Source organism: Zootoca vivipara, chromosome 10, assembly GCF_963506605.1.
Source record: "Zootoca vivipara chromosome 10, rZooViv1.1, whole genome shotgun sequence".
Lineage (NCBI taxonomy): Eukaryota > Metazoa > Chordata > Lepidosauria > Squamata > Lacertidae > Zootoca > Zootoca vivipara.
In genome coordinates this window covers 64259279-64286422 of record NC_083285.1, presented here as the reverse complement: position 1 = coordinate 64286422, position 27144 = coordinate 64259279, and the positions used below count along the sequence as shown (strand labels likewise).

Sequence of the window (27144 nt, the reverse complement as noted above, 5' to 3'; positions counted from 1 at the left end):
GGTTTAACCCACAGTGCCATCTGGGTCCCTGCTGAGAGTTGCTAGGAGGCCCCTATTTCCCACCCAGGGCGCCAATTCCTCGTGGGTGAAATGAGACAGGTGAACATCATTGGTTTATCAACCAATCAATCCCTCTTCCCAGGGAACTCTGGGAACTGAAGTTCTGTGAGGCGAACAGGGGTTTCCTAGCAATTCTCAGCACCCTTAAATTTGTGAGGGGTTTTTTTGTTGCCGGTGTGTGTGTGTTGCTAGGCCCCAATGCCAACAACTTTGAGGCTTCCTTGGACTGCAAAGGTATTAGATATCATAGCTCTATGCTCAATAACAGTTCTGATATAATAGAGCGAACTGGTCACAGAGGAGCTGTTAAGCATTATGTTATAGCACTATGGGCTGTTATTTAGGCTGTTAATTTTCCATGAATCATTATGAGCAGAAATGTATTCGTGGAAAGTATGGTATATATTATATATAAACAAACTGACAGTGACTAAGTGAGAGCTGAATACTCTTTTAAAAAAGGACAGGCATTGATGTGGATGGAATAATCTGACCATTTTGGTTCCACTAAGTTTCTCATTTGTTCCAAGTGTCAAGTTCATTTTGCCCTGTTTCTTAACCGGTTTGAAAAAGTTTTACAAACCAAACACACACACCGACACAAAGTTTCACATGCATTTTGACCTTTCACATTTTGTCAAATAATGGCCAATTGTTTTAAACAAGCTGGAACATGTCCAGAGGAGGGCAACCAAAATGGTCAAAGGCCTGGAAACGATGCCTTATGAGGAACGGCTTAGGGAGCTGGATATGTTTAGCCTGGAGAAGAGAAGGTTAAAGGGTGATATGATAGCCATGTTCAAATATATAAAAGGATGTCATATAGAGGAGGGAGAAAGGTTGTTTTCTGCTGCTCCAGAGAAGCGGACACGGAGCAATGGATTCAAACTACAAGAAAGAAGATTCCACCTAAACATTAGGAAGAACTTCCTGACAGTAAGAGCTGTTCGACAGTGGAATTTGCTGCCAAGAAGTGTGGTGGAGTCTCCTTCTTTGGAGGTCTTTAAGCAGAGGCTTGACAGGCATATGTCAAGAATGCTTTGATGGTGTTTCCTGCTTGGCAGGGGGTTGGACTGGATGGCCCTTGTGGTCTCTTCCAACTCTATGATTCTATGACTCAAATCAGTTACCTTATTGCCTTGCAACATTTCTATGATGGATTAGACAGCAAAGCTATACTGTGCGCTTTATATTTGACAAAAGCTACAGGTTTCTCTTCCTGCAAGTCATTTCCCCGTATGTAATGTGTTTTTCCATGTTAGTTTGTGTCCTAGTACACATTTCTGGGACCATTCTTTGGTTGGCAAACTGCATCACAAAATTGTAAGAAGTGAAAATTTGGTCTGGGAAGTACAAATTAGGTGGGTGCTGACTGAAAGGTGAACGGACTCAAATTTCTCTCCCACAATCTTACTGCAAGAAATAGAAAGGAGGGAGCTTCTCAAGAACGGGCAGAGATAAACGCAGCCCAGTTTTACAGGACAGGAAAACTCAAGCTAAGGGTGGCAAGGGAAGCAAGGAGGGAGAAAAAGAGCTTTTTTAAAACCCTCAAATAAGAGAGAGGGAAACGATTCTAGAATCCTAACAGCTGACCAAGAGAAGGCAGAATCATAGAATCATAGAGTTGGAAGAGACCACAAGGGCCATCCAGTCCAACCCCCTGCCAAGCAGGAAACACCATCAAAGCATTCTTGACAGATGGCTGTCAAGCCTCTGCTTAAAGACCTCCAAAGAAGGAGACTCCACCACACTCCTTGGGAGCAAATTCCACTGCCGAACAGCTCTTACTGTCAGGAAGTTCTTCCTAATGTTTAGGTGGAATCTTCTTTCTTGAAGTTTGAATCCATTGCTCCGTGTCCGCTTCTCTGGAGCAGTAGAAAACAACCTTTCACCCTCCTCCATATGACATCCTTTCATATATTTGAACAGAACCTGAAGCTCATTGGTGAAGCACCAGCCAATCATGTAGAGGCTCCCTGTTTCAATCCCTGACACCTGCAAGTGGGACTGGGAATGCCCCTTACCCAAAGCCCAGGAGAGTGGCTGCCAATCCGTGTAGACAGCACTGACCTGGATGGACCAGGTATAAGGAAGCTTCCTATGTTTCCTACTCGGCTCCTATTTTTCCTCCAACTCCTCCTCGAAGGGGAACTCTATGCAACCCCACCCAGTTCCGGGTTCCACCCACCGAGTTTCCGGTTGAAAAGGATCCTGGGAGGGAGGATCAGCAACGTCCTTCAGAGTAGACGACACCAGGGCAACGGAGCCAAATGGACCAACTCGGTGTCAGGCAGTTTCCTGCGCTCGGAGAAACAAAACTTCCCAATGCTCCCTAGCAGGGGGGGGGCCTGGAGATTTTGCTTGGGACTACATCTCCCATCATCCTTGGTCAACGGCCATTCTAGCTAGGGTTTATGGGGACTGGAGTCCGGCAGAATCTAGGGGACATCACGGTGGTAGACTCCAGTCTCTGGGCTGCTTTCGGCTTCCCTATTTTGTCCACTGCATCCATTTTCCCACCAGCCCAGAAGCTCAGATGCCATGTTGTTGTTGGGGTGTTGTTATTTTTAAAAAGATAAATGCTGCATTTCCTCCCCCCCCCTCATTGTTTAAGCCAGGCATCCTCAAACTTTGGCCCTCCAGTTGTTTTGGACTACAATTCCCATCATCTCTGACCACTGGTCCTGTTAGCTAGGGATCATGGGAGTTGTAGGCCAAAAGTTTGGGGTGGGCTGCAGTTCTGGGGTGCCTGGTTTAAGCAGTCCCTGCTGCTTAGTTCGTGGTGCTGAAAGGCGGAAGCTAAGAACCAGCAAACGAGGAGGCCGGTGGGGGATTAGCAGATATAAAAGAAAAGCAGTCTGAAGATCTCGCTGCCCTTTCTAAGTCTGAATGCACAGCTTGCGATCATCAACATCGTTTGGGTCTTTGATCTTATTTATGCCTCACCTTTCCTCCAAGGAGCTCAAGCAGCCATCAATGGTTTTCTATCCATTTTATCATCCCGCAACAACCCTGTGAGGCAGGTTAGGCTGAGGGGACCATGACTGGGCCCCAAGGTCACCCAGCAGGTTTCACGGCTGAGCAGGGATTCGAACCCTGGTCTCCCAGGTCCTAGTCCAACACTCTAACCACTACACCACAGTGGCCCTCACTAGATTTGGACACATATTCAGCCTATATCAATTTACGTATTGATGGGATATTTGCATTAGTGTCAGAGGATGAAGTCCCCCCCCTTGTTACATTTGCAGCCAGCCAAATAAATAAACAAACAAATCTGTCTCAATTAAATCAATAAACCTTTTTAGAAAAGGAAAACGGGATCTTACATTTCTGAAGCAGAACTGGGGAGCTGCTTCAGTTCCACATTGCTTCTGGTAATCCGCCCAGTCGAAGTCCTGGCTAGAATAACCTGCAAGACAGCGCATAAGACTATAAACAGGGCTTTATTTTTCAGCCTCAGCTCACCAGAACTCAGTTCGGGCACCTCTCAGGTGGGCACCTTTGCCATTATAAGAAAACAGAGGTGAGTTCATGGTGAGTTCTGGAACCTCTTTTTTTTTTTTTAGCACTGAATATAAGGACATAAGAAGGAGCGTCTCCACCCCCATCATTCAGCCCGGACACTGAGGTCCAGCTCCAAGGGCCTTCTGGTGGTTCCCTCACTGCGAGAAGTGAAGTTACAGGGCCTTCTTGGTAGTGGCACCCACCCTCTGGAATGCCCTCCCATCAGATGTCAAACAGATAAATACTTTAACTACTGTATATGACTTTTAGAAGACATCTGAAAGCAGTCCTGTATAGGGAAGTTTTTAATATTAGATGTTTTTCTGCGATTTAATAATTTCTTGAAATCCGCCCAGAAGGTAGGATCCGAACCAACGGGTTCAAAGGAGATTCCAACTAACCATTAGGAAGAAATTCTGGATGGTAAAAGCTGTTTGGCAACTTGGGAGGTGGCGACTCTCCTTCCTTGGAGGTTTTTAAGCAGAGGTTGGATGGCTACCAGCCATGGATGCTTTAGCTGAGATTCCTGCATTGCAGGGGGTTGGACTAGATGACCCACAGGGGACCCTTTCTGTTCTGCAGTTCTATGATTCTGGGTACCAAAAAGTTCCCACTGTCAAGGTCCCTTTGAAGAACGGTGGCTTGCCTCTTTGGCAGCTGGATCTGCTTCAGCCTCAAATCCCCAGCTGTCTTCATTGCTCGGCTCTTCCACCCGTGCACTTATTGCAATTTTGGACTGTGGTCCTGCCTGAAGCCAGCCCTTCTCCAACCAGGTGCAGTTCAGGTGTGTTGTACTACAACTCCCATCAGCCTCAAGTAACAGGTGTTAGATGCTGGCGGCTAGCTGCCCTTTTATAACCAGCTAAGTAGGTGGCGCTGTGGTCTAAACCACAGAGCCTAGGGCTTGTCGATCAGAAGGTCGGCGGTTTGAATCCCTGTGACGGGGTGAGCTCCTGTTGCTTGGTCCCAGCTCCTGCCAACCTAGCAAGTAGAAGGTAAACGGCGTTTCCGTGTGCTGCTCTGGTTCGCCAGAGGCGGCTTTGTCATGCTGGCCACATGACCTGGAAGCTGTACGCCGGCTCCCTCGGCCAATAATGCGAGATGAGCGCCGCAACCCCAGAGTCGGTCACGACTGGACCTAATGGTCAGGGGTCCCTTTACCTTTACCTTAAGTATTTTATTAACCGCAGTGGCCTGTGTTAAGATTTCAGATGATGGCAATAGCATGCCGTCAAGGAGCGGCGCATGATTACATTTGAGCGCATAGCTGAGCGTTCTCTGCAAACTGCTGTAATCCTTGAGCAAATGTTCTTTCCCCTTAAACAGCTCATAAAAGGGTGCATTGGCTCTTAATGTTTAAGAAAGAAAGAAAGAAAAGAGGTCTATAAATCCAGCTTAGTAAATATAAGCGGTGCCAGCTCAGTGCTTACATTTCTTGGCAGTTAATGGAGATGCATTTGCTGGCTGGCACCGAACAGAAAGAGCACATGGGTCTATTTTTGGCCCCAGGGAACCCACACAATTCTTCTTCCAGTTGTTTAATAGCAGGGAAGGAATGTACATTAAATCTGCCTCCAGGCAAAAAGGGATAAATTCAGTTTAGGAAAAACATGCAGCCTAACCTCTACCCGTCCCCAGAAAACCAGCGCCCAAAGCAGGCCGTGTTGGTATAATAAAGCAGAATTTATTTATTAATTGTGTTTAGGTGTCACTTTCTAGACCAGCTTGGGAAAATAAGGGTGTCTTGAAAAATATTGTTGTGTCACCATTTCATAGAATCCTAGAACTGGAAGTTCAACTGCAATGAAACTCTCTCTCTTGTTATTTATGACTCGCTTGTTTTGTATGCGGTGTGATGAGATACACTGCCAATGCACTTTTGGGTTGTTACATTCTTCTTCTTCTTTGGCAATCACTCATAGCCGAGTAAGATTGTCTTCCATAAACACGGTTTTAACAGTGAGTCCGTAAGTGACTGTGGAGGCCAATTCTGGATCCACACGTCCTTCCACAGTGGGGACATTGGTTTCCGGGCGGGAGTTGATCACGGTGTGGATTTGCCAAGCATGCCCTTCCTCTTAGCATGTTTCTCCCTTTTGTCCTGAGTTCGAGAGTCTTCAAAGTCCATGACACCTTTGGTAAAGGCTGTTCTCCAACTGGAGCGCTCGCAGGCCAGTGTTTCCCAGTGGTCAGTGTTTATACAGTGGTACCTCTACTTACGAATAACTCTACTTACGAATGTTTCTACTTACGAACGGAGCTCCGCCCGCCATCTTGGATGCGGTTTAGATAGGATTTTTTCTACTTACGGATTTTTAGATAGGGTTGCTTCTACTTACGAATTTTTTCTCCCAATGCATTCCTATGGGATTCGACTTACAAATTTTTTCGACTTACAAATGTGTGTTCGGAACGCATTAAATTCGTAAGTAGAGGTACCACTGTACTACATTTTTTAAGATTTGCCTTGAGACAGTCTTTAAACCTCTTTTGTTGACCACCAGCATTATGCTTTCCAATAATAATAAATTATTATAATTATAATATAATATAATATAATATAATATAATATAATATAATATAATATATAATTGTAATAAATTACTTTCCAATAGCAATAAAGCTTATGGGGGGAATAAATGCTTCTGCCCCCCGTACATTATCCTCACAACAACCCTGCGAGGTAGGGTGGGTTAGACTTAGAGATACACTGAGTTAGGCTTAGAGATGATGCCAGGTTTCTCAAGCATTAAGCCAAACCTTGAACCAGGATGCAAGGAGTCATCATTGTGAGTCTTTCCTGGTGCTCCAGAATGCCTTTCCCTGGCTGAAATAGGCAATTCTGCAGTTGCTATTAAAACAGATTGCGGTGTGTGCTTCGTTGCGGTGTTCCTGTGGCACCCACAACAAGCTTCTCCAATTTGTGATTGCAAAAGGGCACCCCCTGAGAAAGGCTGGCGACTGCTGCAGTACGCCATGCCAGTTCTGAAACATACAGTATTTTTCCATGTATAAGACGCCCAAAATTAAGAAATTAAGTTCTTTAGCTTTTCCGAGGGGTGGGAGAGGTCACTTCCGCCAATCGCTCACCCGCCTGCCCGCCACCTCTGTTCGCTTGCCACAACCACTGCCGATCGTACACCTCACCGCCACCAACAGCCCACCCGCCCACTTGCTGCAGCCGCCAATCGCCTGGCCAATTGCCGCAGCCACAGCCAATCACCAGCAGGCCTTGCCGCAGCCACCAATCGCCCGCCCAATCACCACCGCCAATCTCCCGCTTGCTGCTGCCACTAATCGCACGTCCCCGCTCTGCATTGACTATCCGTGTATAAGACGACACCCAATTTTTGCCCATTTTTTTCTTAGCAAAAAACGTCGTCTTATACACGGTAAATATCTGGGAGCTTCATGGCTGAGTCCCTCTCTCCAGATTTGGCATGCAGCGCTTATAGGCTTCTCCCATGTCTCATGTCCTGGGTTATGCAACCCTGAGACTCACTATCAAAATCAAAACGAGCCAGTAGCACTCTGAAAACTCAGGAAAGTCTTTTTGCCCAGAGAGAGCTATATATACAGACCTTTGGGTGGTGACAGGTGGACTCCGTTCTTAAGGCACCACTGTACTGGCATGATCGCCAAGGAATCGGCATGGCAAATCATGGAGGCTGCGCTGGCTTCGGGACGGAGGTCGTCGATGGTTACTTGAACAAAATGGTTGTTAAAAACCTGAAGGGAACCAAACAGTTCTGCATTAAGGAAAACGCCCCCGCCATCGACACACAGAACGAATGTTCAGGGACCGGACTTTGTTTTCCTTTCCTTTTGCACAGAAAATACTGCACTAGGTTCAGCATAAAGGTAAAGGGACCCCTGACCATTAGGTCCAGTCGTGACCGACTCTGGGGTTGCGGTGCTCATCTCGCGGCATTGGCTAAGCCGCTTCTGGCGAACCAGAGCAGCACACGGAAACGCTGTTTACTTTCCCGCTGTAGCGGTACCTATTTATCTACTTGCACTTTGACGTGCTTTCGAACTGCTAGGTGGGCAGGAGCAGGGACCAAGCAACAGGAGCTCACCCCGTCACAGGGATTCGAACCACCGACCTTCTGATCGGCAAGCCCTAGGCTCAGTGGTTTAACCCACAGCGCCACCCGCGTCCTCAGGATACTCGTCAGCAAAAGTGGGTCCACAATTTTCACACTTCAGGTCCGAAACCTACCTCACAGGGTTGTTGTGAGGATAAAATGGGGAGTGGGAGAACCACGTATGCCACCTGGAGCGCCTTGGAGGAAAAGGTGGGGTAGAAATGCACCATAATAAATAAATAAAGTGGAAGTGCTCTTTTTGGGTGAAGGAAAGTTTGTCAAGAGTGCCCCCACCATTGAGCTTACCACTAATAAACCACCCTAGGACCTCACGGGGAAGGGAAGGGAAGAAATCTTTATTATTATTATTATTATTATTATTATTATTATTATTATTATTATTATTATCCAGCTGTGTTAGAATCATAGAATTTTAGACTTGGAAGGGACCCACGGGTCATCTAGTCCAACCCCCTGCCTTCCTACATTTTAAATCTCTCACCTTAGATATTGTAGCGGGACAAATCCTACATGGCTCTTTTGTATCCACCGCCTCCAGTTTCATGCCCACCGTGAACAGGTGGTTCCTCAAGTCGTCATGGTCCTATGAAACAAAAACAAATAAATCCAAGGCTTTGTCCCCGAGGCTCAGAAGGTGATTAGGTAAAAAAGGTAAAAGACCATAGCTGCCAAGTCTCCCGTTTTCTCCGGGAAACCCCCGTTTTTCCAGATGTCCCCAGCCGAAAAAACGGATTTTTTTGTTTTCCCCCGGTTTATTCCGGCGCAGCGGCCATTTTGGAACTGGGCGGAGCATGCTCAGAAGCGACTTTTGATGCTGCTCTGCCCAGTTCCAAAATGGCTGCAGCATGACTTCTGGTGCGGCAGCCATTTTGGAACTGGGCACAGCAGCATCAAAAGTCACTTCTGAGCATGCTCCGCCCAGGTCCAAAATGGCCGCCACGCTACTTCCAGTATGCAAATTTCGGTCCGGTCCCTTATTTTTCAGAGAGGAACTTGGCAGGTATGTAAAAGACCCCTGGACAGTCAAGTTCAGTCAAAGGCGACTACGGGGTTGCGGCGCTCATCTCCGTCACGGGGATTCGAACCGCCGACCTTCCGATCGGCAAGCCCAAGAGGCTCAGTGGAGTCCAAGTAGGGAGCAAGCACCATTTATCTGACTCCCTGGGATTTGGGTCCTCTTTGCAGCAGCGGTTGTGGGCCCACCATGGCTACACACCATGGTATCTTCTGTTCTCCATCCTGCCTAAGTCACATCCCCTCTTGTTGGCACCCGTCAGTCTCGAGAGACAATGGAGTTCTCCTCCAGGGGTGAAGCCAAACTAATGCGTTACTAGGGTTGCCATATTTTGCAGAGCAAAAAAAGAAGCCACATTTTAGTCAGATTTTATTCAACCGCCAGAAGCTGTGATAATACTCCTAGCCGCAATGTTCTTAACTTTCAACAACAAAATAAAAATAATACACATTGCTCCCTCACTTGCCACGTGAAAGTATTTGGGCTCGTGTTCACATCTTTGTGAACAGAAGTGTGCACAGAACAGTTTTTAAAACTGTTTAACATGTACATATGGGCTCTCCTTAAGGGCAAGGGGATGTTAACTCTTGCCCTCCCAGACTCCTTCTCCAAGATCTTGTAGCTGAGCTAGCATCCTTTTAGTTCAGCCACAAGAGAAGGAATTTATACAGTATGTAGCTACTTTAAAACGCTTCTCTGTTGTGATTCTCTGCTGCAGACTAGCCTAGCCGGGTATCTTAGGTCTGAGTCTAATGCACTAGAAAAATTTTCTCGGGTTACTGGAAACAAAAAACCCAAGACATTTTGCCAAATTTAAAAAATCTACCAGGACAGAAATTTTAATCCTGGAAAAGAGGACGTGTCCAGGGAAAAGAGGTCATATGGCAACTCCAGAAGTGACTTCCCCAGGGAGAAAGCCTGGGCAGTGTGTATGGAGGTCCAGATGACAAGACAGCCCCTCTTGGCCTCAGTTTAACGGGAAGCGTGAGAAGGTGGCTTCAAAACGCTCCCTCCCAGCGAACCATTTACCAGCCTGCCTCAGATTCAGAGGAATGAATGAGACGGCAAACATATGCTTCCTTTCAAGACGCCAATTAATCTACATAATTTCTGAAGGATACATTTCACTGGAGCGAACACAAAGCTTTTAATTGCTATTAGGCTCAAATTGACGCACAGACGTGATGGATTGCTCTCTGAATTCCTTGGCGCACATCCGTGGCAGATAATAATACTTCTCTTTCTTTCTCTCTCTCTACTCTTGAGACAAAAAAGGAAGTAGGGTGTGCTCATGGACCCTCCACGCTGCATCAAACACAGGTCCTTTACGTTCAAGACGACATAGCAGATATAAGTGACTGTGTGAGATACCAATTTGTGCTTAAGAGACTTGAGAGCCAGTGTAGTCTAGCGGTTAAAGGGCTGGACTATAAGACCTGGGAGACCAGGGTTCAAATCTCCACTTGGCCACACGAAGCTCACTGGGAGACCTCGGGGGGACAGTCGCTGCCTCTCAGCCCAGCCTACCTCACAGGGTTGTTGTGAGGATAAAATAGGGAGGAGGAGACGTACGCCATCCTGCAAAGGGTTGGACTAGATGACCCTCAGGGTCCCTCCCAACTCTGCCATTGTGTGATTCCATGATTCATCTGACTGGGTTTCCCCAGCCACTCTGGGGCATCTTTGCACCTCAAAGCTCCTAGGTTCATCTGTATAAACAAAGTGTTCTTTGAAATACTCATGTAATATATAGACCAGGTAATTTAACTGATTGCAAATTAGATGATTCACTAGGGCATTTGCTGGGCTGTTAGCTAACCATTTATATTTATATCGTTTCTATATTCTGCTGAAAGCTGCCCAGAGTCGCTAGGGAATCCCAGCCAGATGGGCGGGGAATAATAATAATAATAATAATAATAATAATAATAATATTGCTCATTCTATGATTACTGATCGTAAATAATTTTTTAAAAATTCTTCTCCAGCTTGGGATCACTTTGCGATGAAGGGTGGGCTAAAATGGTGTTTAGACAAAATGAAATAAATCAAGAATCGTTGCTTTCAAATGCTTAAGGTGGCGGGGGGGTGTCCCCAACTTTTCAGGGGGTCTGGAAGCACATTTAAGTGTGTTTGCAGAACTCTGCAGTTGAAAGGATTCAATTCCAGAAGCCACACATTTTGCGCTTCCAAACGCAGCGCTGACCCCTCTCCCCTCCAATTATGCGCCAATTTCGTGTGGTTTTCCACCACTGGGAAACTGTTGCTTTCCAACAGCCTGATTTTCATCAAAAGGAAGAGGACCTCTTCCATCACTGGCCCGCGTTGCAGCAACGACAGTATTCTTGATACTAGTAATTTCACTCCCCATTCTCCACAGGAACCAAGTGTTTTTTGAAAGCAGGAGCAATAACACACTCCCAGCCCCCACTCAGAGCTGAATTGTAAAGGTGCTTGTAGGATAGAGTGCACTTGTTTGCAATTCATCACCTTCTCCTTTTATTAAACCTGCAGAGTTTTCCATACCGATATATCCTCACCGCAGGGGAAACTGAACTCACAAGCCAGGCGGCTCAAGGTGAGAATTCATTGCTTCGACAGGGCATAGCTGGCAAGAAACTCAAATCCAAATTGCTGCAAAGAAATACTGGCTGAGATCTAGGGATGGAGGGGGGCAGGAAGCATGGCCTGGATCAGATGTTAAAGCGAATCCACCTAATTGTCAGGGCTGGAGTCAGCAGCAAAAATAAATAAATCTCTCGAGGCCAGTGAAGGTGAATCTTTATTCAAGGAAGCAAACCACAGCTCATGCCTAGTGGTCACAGCAATGCTTTTGAGGAAGTCTTTCCCACCATCACTCTCCTGGCTCTGAGCCTTCTTCCCTTTGCCGGGGGGGGGGGGTGTTGTGTTTCCCCCCCAACAGTGCCTCCCACCACCATCCTGCCTCCAGCCAGTCCAGGACACTAATTCACGTTTTCCAAAACAATATGCAAACCAAAAACACAAAGCCTTGGGGTAGATGCTGCAGTTCAATGCATATAGGTGAAACTCGGAAAATTAGAATATCGTCAAAAAGTGCATTTATTTCAGTAATGCAACTTATTATTTTTTTCTTTTAATTTTTACAAATGCTTTCTTTTGGAAATTCCACAGTAATAAAACAAATAGTTACAATTGTTGCAGAGGACCACACGCCAGAATAATACAAAAATAAACAAAAATAAATATTGCTATTACATTTCATTAATTACATTCCATTTATAATTGACCCGCCTAACGACAAATAATTGCAATTGCAACAAATAAAGGCTTGGCATATCTTGCTTTGCATGTCATGCATCTATCTCATATATTGGTTTCACCTTTTAAGTTGCGTTACTGAAGTAAATGCACTTTTCGACGATATTCTAATTTTTTGAGTTTCACCTGTACAGTACCAGTGGCATAGCAGGGGTTGCTGGCACCCGGGGCAGGCAAGCCACCAATGCGGATGGAGTGCCCCGCCACCAGAGCCAAGCAGGGTCGTGCCCGCTCACATGGGGGGAGCCTGGTCGGCCAATGCTGGCGCCTGAGTGGGTTGTGCCCTCCTCTCAAATTTTGTCCCTGGGCCCCCCTATGCTACGCCACTGCACAGTACCAAGCTAGATGGACGCAAGTTCTGACATGGTGTTAGAAGGTTAGGCAAGCTTTCTCTCTGTGAAACGACAGCACTAGGCATGGAAACTGCCAGGTTGTAAGCACCCGTTCTAGCCTACAGCCTCTCCCAACTTAGCGTCATCCAGGCACGTTGAACTACAACTCCCAACAACCCTGACCAGTTGTCTGGTGCTGATGGTCGGTGGGAGTCCACAGATCTGGAGGGGACCAAGTTGGGGATGGCCGTAGGCTGGAATTTGCAAAATGGCTTCAACAGGCAACCCATGGAGGGACTGCCATAGGGTTCAAAATGGCGGCAGCAGTAATAGAGCTATGGAGAAAGTGCCATCAAGCAAGGAGCTGGCCGTCTCCATGAAGCCCAGTCTCCCATTCCTTATTCTGTTGAATCCTGACAAGACAGAAGTACTATTTTGGGGGGACAGGAGGCGGGCAGGTGTGGAGGACTCCCTGGTCTTGAATGGGGTAACTGTGCCCCTGAAGAACCAGGTGCGCAGCCTGGGAGTCATTTTGGACTCACAGCTGTCCATGGAGGCACAGGTTAATTCTGTGTCCAGGGCAGCTGTCTACCAGCTCCATCTGGTAGGCAGGCTGAGACCCTACCTGCCCGCGGACTGTCTCTCCAGAGTGGTGCATGCTCTGGTTATCTCCCGCTTGGACTACTGCAATGCGCTCTACGTGGGGCTACCTTTGAAGGTGACCCGGAAACTGCAATTAATCCAGAATGCGGCAGCTAGACTGGTGACTGGGAGTGGCCGCCGGGACCACATAACACCGGTCCTGAGAGATCTACACTGGCTCCCCAGTACGTTTCCGAGCACAATTCAAAGTGTTGGTACTGACCTTTAAAGCCCTAAACGGTCTCGGTCCTGTATACCTGAAGGAGCGTCTCCACCCCCACCATTCAGCCCGGACACTGAGATCTAGTAGCGAGGGCCTTCTGGCGGTTCCCTCATTGCGAGAAGTGAGGTTACAGGGAACCAGACAGAGGGCCTTCTCGGTAGTGGCACCTGTCCTGTGGAACGCCCTCCCAGCAGATGTCAAGGCAATAAGTAACTATTTTACCTTTAGAAGACAACTGAAGGCGGCTCTGTTTAGGGAAGTTTTTAATGTTTGATGCTGAACTGTTTTAATATTCGGTTGGAAGCCGCCCAGAGTGCCTGGGGAAACCCAGCCAGATGGGTGGGGTATAAATAATAAATTATTGTTATTATTGTTATTATTGTTATTATTCCAAACAAAGATGGATGAGTCTGATACGAGAATCAGGGGCACGGCACAGTGATGCCACCGAAATTCAAACCGGCTGTTGTTTCAGCTGAAAAGGGAATACCGGATCCTACCTTAAACACTTCCATAGGGAGGGGAAACTGTGCTGCCTCAATCAGGGATTTATCCAGAGCAGAATGCCACTCAGACACAGTCTTCAGAGAACAGATTTCTAAAACAAACCACATCAGAAATCACATGGATGTTGAAGCAGTGCATATTAACATTCTGCAATGCTTCATTCAACCTGCAAATACGTGGTTGGCATTCGACTGTCCCATGACACAATGGAGTGAGCCTCCAGGGGTGAAATCAAACCGCCACATTAGCAGCACTGAAGTGGCCTCCCTGGGGCGCAAGCCTGGGCAGTGTGCATGGAGGTCCTGGGCTGCCCAGGCAACAAGGTCCTCGTCTCGGTCTTGTTGGTGTGGGCCAAAAGAAAGCTGATACACATTTGGCACCAGCTTGGCTGCAGGAGTTGGCAAAAGGAGGCGAACAGGGTGCCATCCAACCACCTTAGGGACTACACTCCAGATTTGTGTAGGGTTTACTGTAGGCACCCCCAAACTGCGGCCCTCCAGATGTTTCAGCCTACAACTCCCATGATCCCTAGCTAACAGGACCATTGGTCAGGGATGATGGGAATTGTAGTCCAAAACATCTGGAGGGCTGAAGTTTGGGGGTGCCTGGTTTACTGCTTAGCCTTTTCTTCTCCTAAAGATATCCCCCAAAGGAAAGGAAGTTTAGGATCAGAATTTGCTTTCTCCTAGGTGGGCCAGCTTCCCAGGTTCTCTCTCTCTCTCTCTCTCTCTCTCTCTCTCTCTCTCTCTCTCTCACACACACACACACACACACACACACACTCATATAATATATTGCTCATATAGGCCTCATTTGCACACCTGGTAGATTTTACCGGATTTGTCCTGGCAGACCCGCACAGCAATTTGCTTTTAAGCTGCCCTGAGGACTCAACTGATTACCATGCTTTGCAAAGTACAAAAACCGTAAATCGAGGGGGCGGGAAAGTTGCGTTGGCTGCCTCACTCAGTGCTTTTAAGCAATTCACAGCAGGTTTTCCTTTAAACGCCTGTAAATCCATTCGCAGGAGGAAAGTGAGATTAAAATAAAGCCATTCCTTCTGGGAAGGCATTCTCTTGCCTCACTGCGCCCCTACAAAACTGCACGCCCCCAGAATACAACATGATGGGAGAGATAAGCAAGCTCTCCTACTAAGTCAAGCTAGAGCTCTCTTCCCGCTGCTCCTAGAATCAAGGTCAGTAAATCTGTTAATGAAGACAATAGGGCAAAGTTTTGGCACTCGGCCTGAAATACACTTAACACTGTTATCACCTGTTTGCAGCACCTCTGGGATAAACACTGAGCTCACCTGCAACTTGAACTGATTTGTGAGGGTCCAATACCTGCCCAAGACATTTTGTGGCTTGAGACAGAGCAGGGAATGGCCTCTCACCTCACCAAGTCAAAGTGCATGCCCAAGGTCTGCCAAGTTATTTTGCCACCCGAGGCAGAAGATCCCACAAGCACCTTTCTAGTAGTCAAAGCACAATACAGGCGACTCTTGGCTAGGGCTGGGCAGGGCAATATATTTTTATATCATTCCTAACCGGTTCCTATTGTGATATCTGTTTCATAATTTTTGACCTGGCAATATATTGTGAATCATGATGTGTGTGCGCTATGCAAAAACCACAATGCAGGGGAAAACCATGAAGCCAGACAATGCCTCTACATAGCCCCCGTCCTTATTTCACATGTCCTGATCTATTGGTCTATTGCGATGTTTAGCTGGTGATGTTGAAAACCAGATATTGCCCAGCCCTGCTCTTACATTCTGGGGATAGCAAAATCATGTATAGTCTAAACACCTTGGGTTCAATGGCGGGTGAGGTTGCCAAAGTCCCTTTCCTCTCGCACACTTGATCCTTTTATGCCCACTTTTAATTCCTTTCGCCAATTGTGCGAAGCTTATGCAACTTAAATGTGCGTAAGTTGTGAGTTACCTGTAACAGCAAAGCAAGGCCATGTAGGTACCATACATTTAAAGCATATTATACCATTCATCAACCGCAGGCAGGCAAGGGACCTCCTGCCCTATAACATCAGCAGTATTAGGAAACTTATTTCTGCTTTTTAAATTTTTTTTACCTGCGGGTGGTTCCAGTCTGTACTTATTCTCTTGACACCAACCAACTGGTCGAAGTCTGTAATCCAAGTAAAACAACCACTGGTCATAGGATTCAGTCTCCTCCAATCCCACATAGCGAAGGCGTAATCTTCCTCCAATATTCTCAAGAACACTAACTATCCAGTATTGAAAGGGACTCTGGGAATCCTGAAGTTCTATTAAGGAATCAACTGTAATGAGGTCTACAGGGTTTTTCCCTCGCAGAGGCTGTTTGAACAGAAGCAAAACTCCTTATTTTAAACTTTATGCGAAGTCTTCTCACGGTAACAGAGACAGCAGAAGATTTATATCTTTTATTTATTTTTTATTCTATATTTTGTGTGTGTGTGTGTGAATGCAGCTAGATGATGGTTTTTCTTCACCTTTATCCCAGCGGTCTCTCCTTCCTCCTAATTTTAACCCAGTCATACATTCCAAACGCAAAAGAAAAAGAGAGAGGGGAAAACAGGAAGAGAAATTAACTGTGCTTAATGCTCAACAATCATTCATTTCGAAAACGACTCTCTCCCCCCCCCATTTATTTATTTTTATTAATATCCCAGGAATCGGATTATCTGAAAATAAAATAAACAGTCTTAACTGTAGGGAGCTGTGACAAGGAAATGTTTAGGGAAAAGGAGCGAGCTTTTAAATTTCCACCTTGCAAAGTCACATATATATTCAGATCCTGGCAGCAGAAGCTGGTCCATTTGGAGAAATGAGCCACTGCCCAGCCATCTTCAGTTTGCCCCCAGATAGCCCTCACCTGCCCTGTTTTCTTACTTACAAATACTCCAGGGGGTGGCCCTGCCTGCCAATGTCCTCCTCCTCCTTAAGTCCCAGTGTTGCGCTTGCAGAATTCAGCAGAAGGCCGGAGAAGGACAGGGGCAAAACTAGAATGAGCTGGCTCTACTTGCCATCGGCTCTGGCGCCACCTACTGTCCGCCTCCCAACCTTCCACCCTACCAGTCGCCACTAGATTCTGGGTGTTGATTTCTGAATTACATTTACATTTTTCTTTCTTTCTCTTTTTTAGGATGAGCTATGTATGGCCTTTTGGGTGTGCGCGTGTATGCACACACACACGTGTGTGTCAGCAAGTGTGAATTTGAAGAACGAACCAGACATTACTTTCATAGCGTGTTTAGCAATCACATCTGTGTGCTTTTTGTTTTAAAAAAAGGACCAGGTGTGCGTGTGTTGAGGGGATTTTTGTAGAGACTGTAGCCCGTGGGAAGGAGAGGCTTCACCCTACACTCCCCAACCACAATCCCAATGAAATCCTCTAGCACGGCAAAAGCATTATAATAAAAACTTCCATTGGTGCCAATGGCAGTTGTTTTTCTAATGACTAATTTGCTCGTGGGGGTCATTGCAAGTAGTATTGCAACTAGGGAGGGTCGGGTCTGGCAAACTGCAGTCCCAATTAACCCCAATCCCATGTGGCTGTTAATTAATTAATTGTATTTTAAAAAAACAAAAAAGGTGGTCACTAAACACGTTGTTAAAGCAGTACCTGGTTTGGCCCTTTACCAAAATAAATAAAATTATTCTTGAAACATAAGCATCCAATCTGCAAAATCTTGAAGGTTTTTCAATGTTTTTAACACGACAATTTCCAGATGGCTCATAAGCACATCCGGGGAACGTTATGACGGAGTGTTGGGGGGGACGGGGGCCTCTCCTGCCTATATGCACTTGTTCTATGTGTTTTTAAATTCCTGTTGGTTTGGGGGTTGCCTGATTAAAACTCTTAGGTGAGGAATGGGGGAAAGAGAAGGAAAACAGGACTTCTATAGATAATAATCAACTCTGTCTTGAGCATCCATTTCTACAGCAAAAGGAAGGAAGCACTACGGTCTAGAGACAGCATTTTTGCTAAAATGATAAGCAGTGATGGTGGTAATTGTCATTAAAAAATAATAATATCTGGCACCAGTTACAATTTGCACACCCACCCACCCGCCCGATCCTCACGCCTGACTATTGAGCAAACAACGCAATAGTGATTATTCTAGCAAGTAAGCTACCAATTCGGATAGCAAACTGTGAAGCAGGCCTGGAGCCATTAATTTTTTTGTAGTGGTGGTGATCGTGGGGAGGAGCTGAAAGTTAGTAGACCTCTAAAGCAGCAGAGACTGAAATAAAAGCACTTGGTCTGTTAAAATTAAAAGCTATGGGGTACAGTATATTAAATACTGCAGTAAAATGCAGTTGGGTGTCACTGGGCAGAATAAACACTGGGATTGAGTTGAATTGAGCAGCCAGACAGAATGTACTGCCTGTGCATTTCTCATGAAAATAAAGAGCCAGAGGCTTTAAAATAAAAAAAAGTGGAATATCCATCGTAAGGAATATCCAGGGCTCACTTTATTGAAAGCACACCACAAGGTATTAAGACTATCCATTGCTCCTGCAATGCTTTAGCAAGCCACACAGATTTGCATCTCTCTGTGTTGCACCAAGAATGGAATCATAGAATTGGGGAGCTGGAAGGGACCCCAGCGGTCACCTAGTCCAACCCCACCCCCCACTGCAATGCAGGAATCACAGCTGGACTAGAGATAACCCTCATCTTGCAGAGACACAACTTGGAAACATCCCACACAAACTCCACACTGTTGTGGACACATTGAACCGCACAGCAATGATCTCACAGCATAATCTTACCGAACTGCAGCCAATTAGGAGATCGTGAAGATAATAGAAACACCTTGTTAGATCCACCCTGTTCCAACCTTGTATATTTGGTAGCTCAGCCAGTAGATCATGAGACTCTTAATCTTAGGGTCGTGGGTTTGAGCCCCATGCTGGGCAAAAGATTCCTGCATTGCAGGGGGTTGGACTAGATGACCCTCGTTGTCCCTTCCAACTCTACAATTCTATGATTTCCACCATCAGCACCATGCCCCCAAGAGCAAGGCAGGGGAACCTAAAGCGCTCTATATCAGGCTCCCTCAACCTCGGCCCTCCAGATGTTTTTGGCCTACAACTCCCATGATCCCTAGCTAGCAGGATCAGTGGTCAGGGATGATGGGAATTGTAGTCTCAAAACATCTGGAGGGCCGAGTTTGAGGAAGCCTGCTCTAGATGTTGCTGGACCTCAGATCTTACCATACCTGCTGGCTGGGATTAACAATATCAAGAGGAGAATGTGTTTTCCAGTGCTTTACGCCAAGGGCGCTGACTTGGGCCTTATGTTACGGCGCCTGTGACATAACATGATGTCATGACATCATGTCATGACATCAGCGATGCGGAGGCACTGCCAAGGCCTCGCGGGGTCTCAGAAGTTATGTCCGAGACCTCTGAGTGACTTCTGGTTACTACATCGTCTGGGAGGTCATGTCAAGGCTCCGTGATGACTTTCAATAGAAACCAGAAGTCACGTCAGTGCCCCATGTTGTGGGTGCTAAGCACCCATAAAAAACTGTGGGTGCCCTGGCACCCAGGGCCCCCAAGATCTAGTGCCTATGCCCTACACTAACCAGCTCAATGTCTCTGCGAAGGTCATTACTGTACTGTGAAAAGGAATTCCAAACAAGCATAGAATGTCTTGCTTCCATGCATTGAAAGAAACCCAGATAAGAAAATCTGGACCTGTTTGATTCCCTCTTCACACTCCAATAGCCTAGAATCCGATTACTTAAGAATGTAATTGCACTTAAAAGTTGTGCCTCTCTTAGATGACCCACATGCAAACAATCAATGCTTTCCTTTCCGCCCGCAGCATCGCCAGATCTGGGCTAAAAAGCGAGGAGAGGAGAGTCAATTTGACAGTCTTAAATAATCGTACCACCACAAACAGTGCAGCACTCAAGAGGATATATTAACTCAATACATACGCCTTCCAGTAAATTTGCAGGCGCCGTTCGCGAGCCCGTCAAATCACGTATGAGGAATGCCGTCCAGTCCGAGTATTTCTCCTTGATAGCTGGAAAAGCAGGGCGAGCACATGGTTAGCTAAGGCGACAGATTCTGACCCGTAAAAAGGCTAGACCGGAACATTACAATAGAGGCAGATTGTACGAGGTAGCTTCCAAACTCTATGACCCATCACAATCTCGGTCCAGTAAACTATGGTTTGCAGGTAACATCCGTCCCAAGCCACTTGAGTTTCCATGGTGGAAGAAAGGCAGGAAATCCATGAAAATAAATAAATAAGCAAAAAAAAAAGGGAAAACAGAAATTCAACAGTAAAAAGTAACAGTGAGTGTCCATGGAAAAATTAGCACTGCGTGGATTTAGGTGTGAGCCAGGCATGCACACCCCAAAAAGTGGACATCCCGTATCCCAGAAAAACAGGGACATCCCATTTTTTATCGTGAGAGAAAGGAGGCGTTGTTTTTCCCAGGAGGATATCGCAGTGTGAAATCATGTGCTATCACAGCGCCCAAAACGGCCACTGTTCTCTTGTGTAAAAAAAACGGGAAGATGGCATCTGGGAACATGGCGTCCTGGTTTTTGCCTTCAGGGTGTTGGGATTTGCGAGGTGGCAGGAGCTATCCAAAGGGATTGTGTTAGCAGCAGTGAAAGTGGCGGCCAAAACTGTGGGGATGAGAGGATTTAAAAAACCAACAAACAAGGCTGGATTTACAGCCAGCATCCAGGCTCCGACATTAGCAGCTACCAGCAGATCCATCAACGAAACGGCAGATGACAAAAGGCTGTAAATGTTACCAGCAGAATCAATAGATGGCATCATTTACCGGCTGAAGGGGACCGATTGTATGACAAGGCCTAAACAAAGCAGCAAGATGTAACCGTTATGAATGAGCTATTTAATTAACTTGTCTCCCAGCTGGTTCTTCAAGGGGGAAGACACGGGCAAGGCAGCCAGGCCCAGCCCAGCCGCTAAGATACTCTCACTCCAACCAGGGAATAGCATCAGTTGATTTAGGGTAGTGGCTGGTGTCCATTGTGACTGGTAGGGCAGAAGAAGGCAGGGGGGTCAGAAACAGGTGGGGCAGGGGCACCAATGGGGCAGGGCGGAGCTGCACCCTTTGCCTGGCTTGCTAGAAGTGCAACAGCAGGAACCATTCATAGAAACACAGGATGGTGGAGTTGGAAGGGAACCCCAAGGGTCATCTAGTCCAACCCCCTGCAATGCAGGAATCTCAGCTAAAGCATCCATGGCAGACGGCCATCCCAACCTCTGCTTAAAAATCTCCAAGGAAGGAGAGCCCACCATCTCCCGAGGAAGGCCGCCCCACTGTCAAACAGCTCTTACTGTCAGAAAGTTATTCCTGATGTAGAGTCGGAATCTCCCTTGTTGTAACATGAAGCCGTGGGTTCGAGTCCTGCCCTCCAGAGCAGGAGAAAACAGGCTTGCTCCCTCTTCCGTGTGAGATATTTGAAGACTGCTATCCTATCTCCTCTCAGTCTCCTCTTTCCCAGGCTAAACATACCCAGCTCCCTCAACCGTTCCTCATAAGGCATGGTTTCCAGACCCTTGATCATCTTGGTCGCCCTCCTCTGCACACCTTCCAGCTTGTCGACATCCTTCTTAAATTGTGGGGCCCAGAACTAGACATGGAATGTGTGACTTATGGAACTGACAATACTGAGCTAGATCAGGCATCCCCAAACTGCGGCCCTCCAGATGTTTTGGCCTACAACTCCCATGATCCCTAGCTAAGAGGACCAGTGGTCAGGGATGATGGGAATTGTAGTCCAAAACATCTGGAGGGCCGAAGTTTGGGGATGCCTGAGCTAGATGGACCAATGGTCTGACTCTGTATAAGGTGACTTTCTATGCTCCTGAGATTCAACCCCCCCCCCAAAAAAAATTACAGGCCTGACCTAAGGAAGACAAACTGTTCTTTTTTCGGCAGGTTATATGTCCAGGTGTTGTTGGACTACAGCTCCCATCATCCCTGAGTATTGCTCATGCTGGCTGAGGCTGATGGGAGTTGGAGTCCAACAATGCCTGAAGATTCATGGCTTCTCCATCCCTTATTTAGGGCAGCAAAAATATTCAATCACATCCCTGCACCTGACCTCTGGGTCCTCTTTGGCTACATGGGGGGGGGAATGGGGGCCTGCAGCATCGGCCCTTCTGATTGGTAGACAGTATGAGGCCTCCAGATTGGCCAGGCATAGAATATAAATATGCAGAATTTCTGCCCTGTTAACAGAGCAGCGCTTTATTCCAGGCACACTTTCGGTTCAGACTCCGGTCTATCAGCGCCTCTGTGATTAAATTCACCTTATCCAGAACAAGTGTATTGCTTATTACATTTCTGCTTTTATAGCTTCGTGCAAATCTATTTAAACTAGGGGAGGGGGAATGCAAAGGTGACTGCTCTCATCCCTTGTAAAAAAGAAAACATTAAAATAATAACTAACCGTACAGTATTACACAATGCTATCTTTGAATAGCGTCTCCAGAGGAATTAGCAATTTTATGGCCGTGGATATAAAGTGCTGCATTAGCTGGAAGGTTCACGCATATAAACGGGACCTTCTTTTCCCCTAGAGACTTTAAGGCTTGCTCTCCGCTTTCTCTCCGAGCCTTGTCTAGTTAGCCTGCTTACTTCTGTGTACCAAAGGTCAATAGTTAAATTCATTAGAGCAATATTTGCTGTCGGGAAGGTATTTTCGTAGGTGCTTTGAACTTAGCCAAGCCTGATCTTGGCTGCTTGGGGCAAGGAGGAGAAGAAATGTTGCCAGATAGTGGCTTTCATGAAATGATCATACCCAACAGCTGCCCTGGGGTGTATGGGGTGTTAGGGGAGGGTAATACCTGAGAGCTGGACTATAAAGAAGGCTGATCGCCGAAGAATTGATGCTTTTGAATTATGGTGCTGGAGGAGACTCTTGAGAGTCCCATGGACTGCAAGAAGATCAAACCTATCCATTCTGAAGGAAATCAGCCCTGAGTGCTCACTGGAAGGACAGATCCTCAAGCTGAGGCTCCAATACTTTGGCCACCTCATGAGAAGAGAAGACTCTCTGGAAAAGACCCTGATGTTGGGAAAGATTGAGGGCACTAGGAGAAGGGGACGACAGAGGACGAGATGGTTGGACAGTGTTCTCGAAGCTACCAACATGAGTTTGACCAAACTGAGGGAGACAGTGGAAGACAGGAGTGCCTGGCGTGCTCTGGTCTATGGGGTCACGAAGAGTCGGACATGACTAAATGACTAAACAACAACAACACCTGGGGGGGCCACGTCTTGCTCCTTCTGGGGTCATTTGTCCACCTTTGGTCCCCACCCTGCACTCAGCTCTCACCTGTAGCGCCTACAACTGCTGTCGCACCCCAGGAATCGCTTCAACTGGCCAGCTAAACCAGGTGAGGGGAGCCGATGGCTCTGAAACCCTCAGTGACTTAGGAACTTTGTCTGCATGCGAAGTCAGGCGTCACACTTGCAGACCCCTTTGTGCCACCGAGTAGTTCTGTCAACAAGACTGGTGCCTGAAGCCAGCTCCTTGGGGATCGTGCCATCTCCCATTATGTGGACAGACAGGTTAAAGGACCCCTGGACTGGGTTAAGTCCAGTCAAAGGCGACTATGGGGTTGCGGCGCTCATCTCGCTTTCAGGCCGAGGGAGCCGGCGTTTGTCCATAGACAGTTTTCCGGGTCATGTGGGCGGCACGACTAAACCGCTTCTGCCGCAACGGGACACCGTGACGGAAGCCAGAGCGCATGGAAATGCTGTTTACCTTACTGCTGCACTGGTACATATTTATCTACTTGCGCTGGTGTGCTTTCGAACTGCTAGGTTGGCAGGAGCTGGGACAGAGCAGCAGGAGCTCACCCTGTTGCGGGGATTTGAACCGCCGACCTTCCGATCGGCAAGCCCAAGAGGCTCAGTGGTTTAGAACCAAGCCAACGTAGACGTCGCTGACACAGCCAAAGATTTATTGGTTCTTCCAGGCCCTAAATAGTTAGAGATCAAGTTAAGGTATTGGGGGGGGGAGGTGATACCCCTCCCTAGATATCTGATATGAGTGCATCAGCCTTCAGCTCCCTGTTGCCATGTCCTCTATACTTCCTTCAAGCTTGAGATTGTAAGCAGTTTGAGGCAGAGACCTTCCTTTCCTTTCCTCATGCTGCAGAGTAGCATTTATTTACGTCTATTAAATATAATTGATATGTATGTTGCACCACACAGGGCGATAGCACAATAAATCCTGTTTCCTCCCCAAATCAACTTCTCAGCTGTCATAAAGGCGGTGTTGGCGAGTGGATATTTTCATATAGCGCAGGGTCATTTCACTAAAACGGTTTCACTGCCTCCCAGAGCGGCGGTTATTCATTCCGAACGTCCCATAAATCTGAGCCTCCTTATTTTTTACGACAGGCACCGTCCATCTAGCCTGCCATGTAGATGCCGTTTCAAAAAATAAAGGATTGGTGCATGCAGTGCTCCAAGAGGCTGCCAACCATGGTCATTAAGTGAGTTCAGGCCTGCACAGGAAGTTGTCAAATACAGAGTCAGATCAATGGCCCCTCTAGCTCAGTAAAGTCTACCACACTTGCAGTGGCGAAAGGGTTGTCCTTGAAGGGTTGTTGCTTACACACAGGAAGTGTCACATCAGTAGTCAATGGAGAGAACAGATCCTACACCAAAATGGGTGGGCAAAATTTGCAGCATGGTTAGGACTGCATAGCCCCCTCTCTTTCTGTCCCAACCCCTCACTTTTTTCTCCCTTTAAGAATCAGGATCAGGCCAGAGTCCCACCGAGTACAGCATCCACAGTGGCCAGCCAGATGCTTACAGGAAAGCCTGCAAACCAGAACAGGGGTGAGAGAAACAGGTGTGCTCCCCACCAGGAAGTGATGCTCAGTGGAGATAGAAGACCAGCTGTCTGTCTCGGTTAGCAGCCACCTCCGTGAATTTAGGAAGAACTTCCTGACAGTAAGAGCTGTTCGGCAGTGGAATTTGCTCCCAAGGAGTGTGGTGGAGTCTCCTTCTTTGGAGGTCTTTAAGCAGAGGTTTGACAGGCATATGTCAAGAATGCTTTGATGGTGTTTCCTGCTTGGCAGGGGGTTGGACTGGATGGCCCTTGTGGTCTCTTCCAATTCTATGATTCTATGATTCTATGAAATGATGACATTTGGATTTGAGGACTGAAGTGGCTTCGTACCTTGGTTTTCAAACAGCTTAGTTCTCTCACGTTTTGGCTCCCGAACGCCGCAAACCCAGAAGTTACTGTTCCGGTTTGCGAACTATTTTTGGAACCCGACGGGGCTTCCACAACTTCTGATTGCAAGATTACTTCACTGCTTGCACCTCTCCATCCCCTTCAGCTTCACCACCTTGCAAATGCAAGGCAGGGTGTTCACCCTCCTTCTCTCACTCTCGGTGCTTCCTCCCCAGAGTCTCTCTGCCAACGCCCCCCCCCCCGGCCTTACAACCCGTGTAACCGCCTTCAAGCTTCCTCCTCCTCCTCTCAGTATTGCCCTTGTAAAATTCAGCAGCAAGGAGGATGGCGGGGTAAAGCTAGAATCCGCTGGGTCTGCCGGTCATCGGCGCCTCCTACTGTTGGTCTCCCAGCTTTCTAAAAGGTAAAGGGACCCCTGACCATTAGGTCTAGTCATGACCGACTCTGGGGTTGTGGCGCTCATCTCGCTCTATCTCGCAGACAGCTTCTGGGTCATGTGGCCAGCATGACTAAGCCACTTCTGGCGAACCAGAGCAGCGCACGGAAACGCCATTTACTTTCCCGCCGGAGTGGTACCTATTTATCTACTTGCACTTTGACGTGCTTTCGAACTGCTAGGTTGGCAGGAGCTGGGACCGGGCAACGGGAGCTCACCCCGTCGCAGGGATTCGAACCGCCGACCTTCTGATCAGCAAGCCCTAGGCTCTGTGGTTTAACCCACAGCGCCACCCGCATCCCAGTTTTCTACCCTACCTTAAAAAGGGCACCAGTCACCACTAGGCTCCCACCCAGAGTGCGCAGATTCCCCATCTCAGCTCTGCAGTGACTGGGTAGAGACTTTTCAGTGGTAATACCCATCTTTTGAATATTCCCTCCAGGAAGCTAGCTCAGCACAAACCCCAATATCATTCGGGCACCAATTTTTTTATTTCCCTGCCATCATTATTTTCATTTACATGCCGCTCCTCCCCCCAATGTAAAAAAAGTTGTTGTTGTCTTTCAGCCAACATGATCTTATCGATATCCTCAGCAGATTCAGCTCATCCCCCTCCCCCATTTTTATTTTTTTTAAAAACCAGCAACTGATCTCCAAAACCAGCAACTTAGCTTGTGGCAAAACAATTAGTGAAACAATCCCCCCCCCAGCTTTCCAACAAAAAAAATTTAAAAATCCATATTATTATTATTTAATCTGAAAGAGGAGAAGGGGGTGGAGAGTCCCCAACAAGCTTTAAATACAGCACAGCATGCAGAAAGAATCCAATATCAAGCCTGACTGAAGGAGTTGATTAAATTAGTTCAATTTAAAAACCTAAACAAACCCTGAAGGTGGCTCCTTTGTATACTGCTAAATCATTTACTACCCGAGAAGAACTGAACGGGCGCAAAATATTCATCCATTAAATCTTCCATAAATTTCCACTCGATATTTGGCCGCAGCCACAGCTTTACTTAGAAGTCATTACATGCCATTCATTTGGCTCCTGATGTCCGGGCATTTCACACCACTTCTTGCTTTGCTCGCAAATTATCTGGAACTTCTTGCAAAGGGCACTCAAATTTCTTTCAATGAAGCAGGGCTAGGGGCCAGAGGTCAGCGACAGAGCATCTACCTTACCTGCATGCAGAACGTCCCCAATTCAATCCCCAAAATCTCCAGGCAGGACTGGGGAAAACTCCCCGTTTGAAACCTGGGAGAGCCACTGCCAGTCAGAGTTGCCAATAGCGAGGTAGATAGACCAATGGTCTTAGCTGGTAGAAGGAAGTTTCCCATGTTCCTCTGGTTGTTTACCAAGAAGCTCGTAAGCTATGGCAAGCACATGCCCAGGGCCGGCTCTATCACTGGGCAAAGTGAGGCAGCTTTCATTCCAGTCGAATTCTAGATGCAGAATATGGTGATGGGGCACCATCCAGTCCTTTGCCCAGAGGAGCAAAATGTCTTGGGCATTTGCCACTGATGATGGCAATTTATTTATCATGTCGTTCATATCCTACGTTTCTTCCAAAGAGCTCAAACTGGCGGACGTAGAACTGTAGAGTTGGGACCCTGAAGATCATCTAATCCAGGCATCCCCAAACTTCGGCCCTCCAGATGTTTTGGACTACAATTCCCATCTTCCCCGACCACTGGTCCTGTTAGCTAGGGATCATGGGAGTTGTAGGCCAAAACATCTGGAGGGCCGCAGTTTGGGGATGCCTGATCTAATCCAAGGTTTCCCAAACTTGGG

General features: G+C 47.1%; 1 protein-coding gene across 2 annotated transcripts in view; it reads right to left on the bottom strand.

Moving 5' to 3' along the window:
• SFMBT2 (Scm like with four mbt domains 2) overlaps positions 1-27144 on the bottom strand; it is a 67645-nt gene that overhangs the window by 23843 nt on the left and 16658 nt on the right. For both annotated transcript variants that reach the window (XM_035127388.2, XM_035127387.2), the window contains 6 exons: positions 19648-19736; positions 15784-16030; positions 13689-13786; positions 8158-8259; positions 7149-7296; positions 3390-3472 (listed from right to left, as the gene is read on the bottom strand). In XM_035127388.2, the coding sequence (XP_034983279.2) occupies positions 3390-3472; positions 7149-7296; positions 8158-8259; positions 13689-13786; positions 15784-16030; positions 19648-19736 (767 nt within the window). The remainder of the gene's footprint in view (positions 1-3389; positions 3473-7148; positions 7297-8157; positions 8260-13688; positions 13787-15783; positions 16031-19647; positions 19737-27144) is intronic.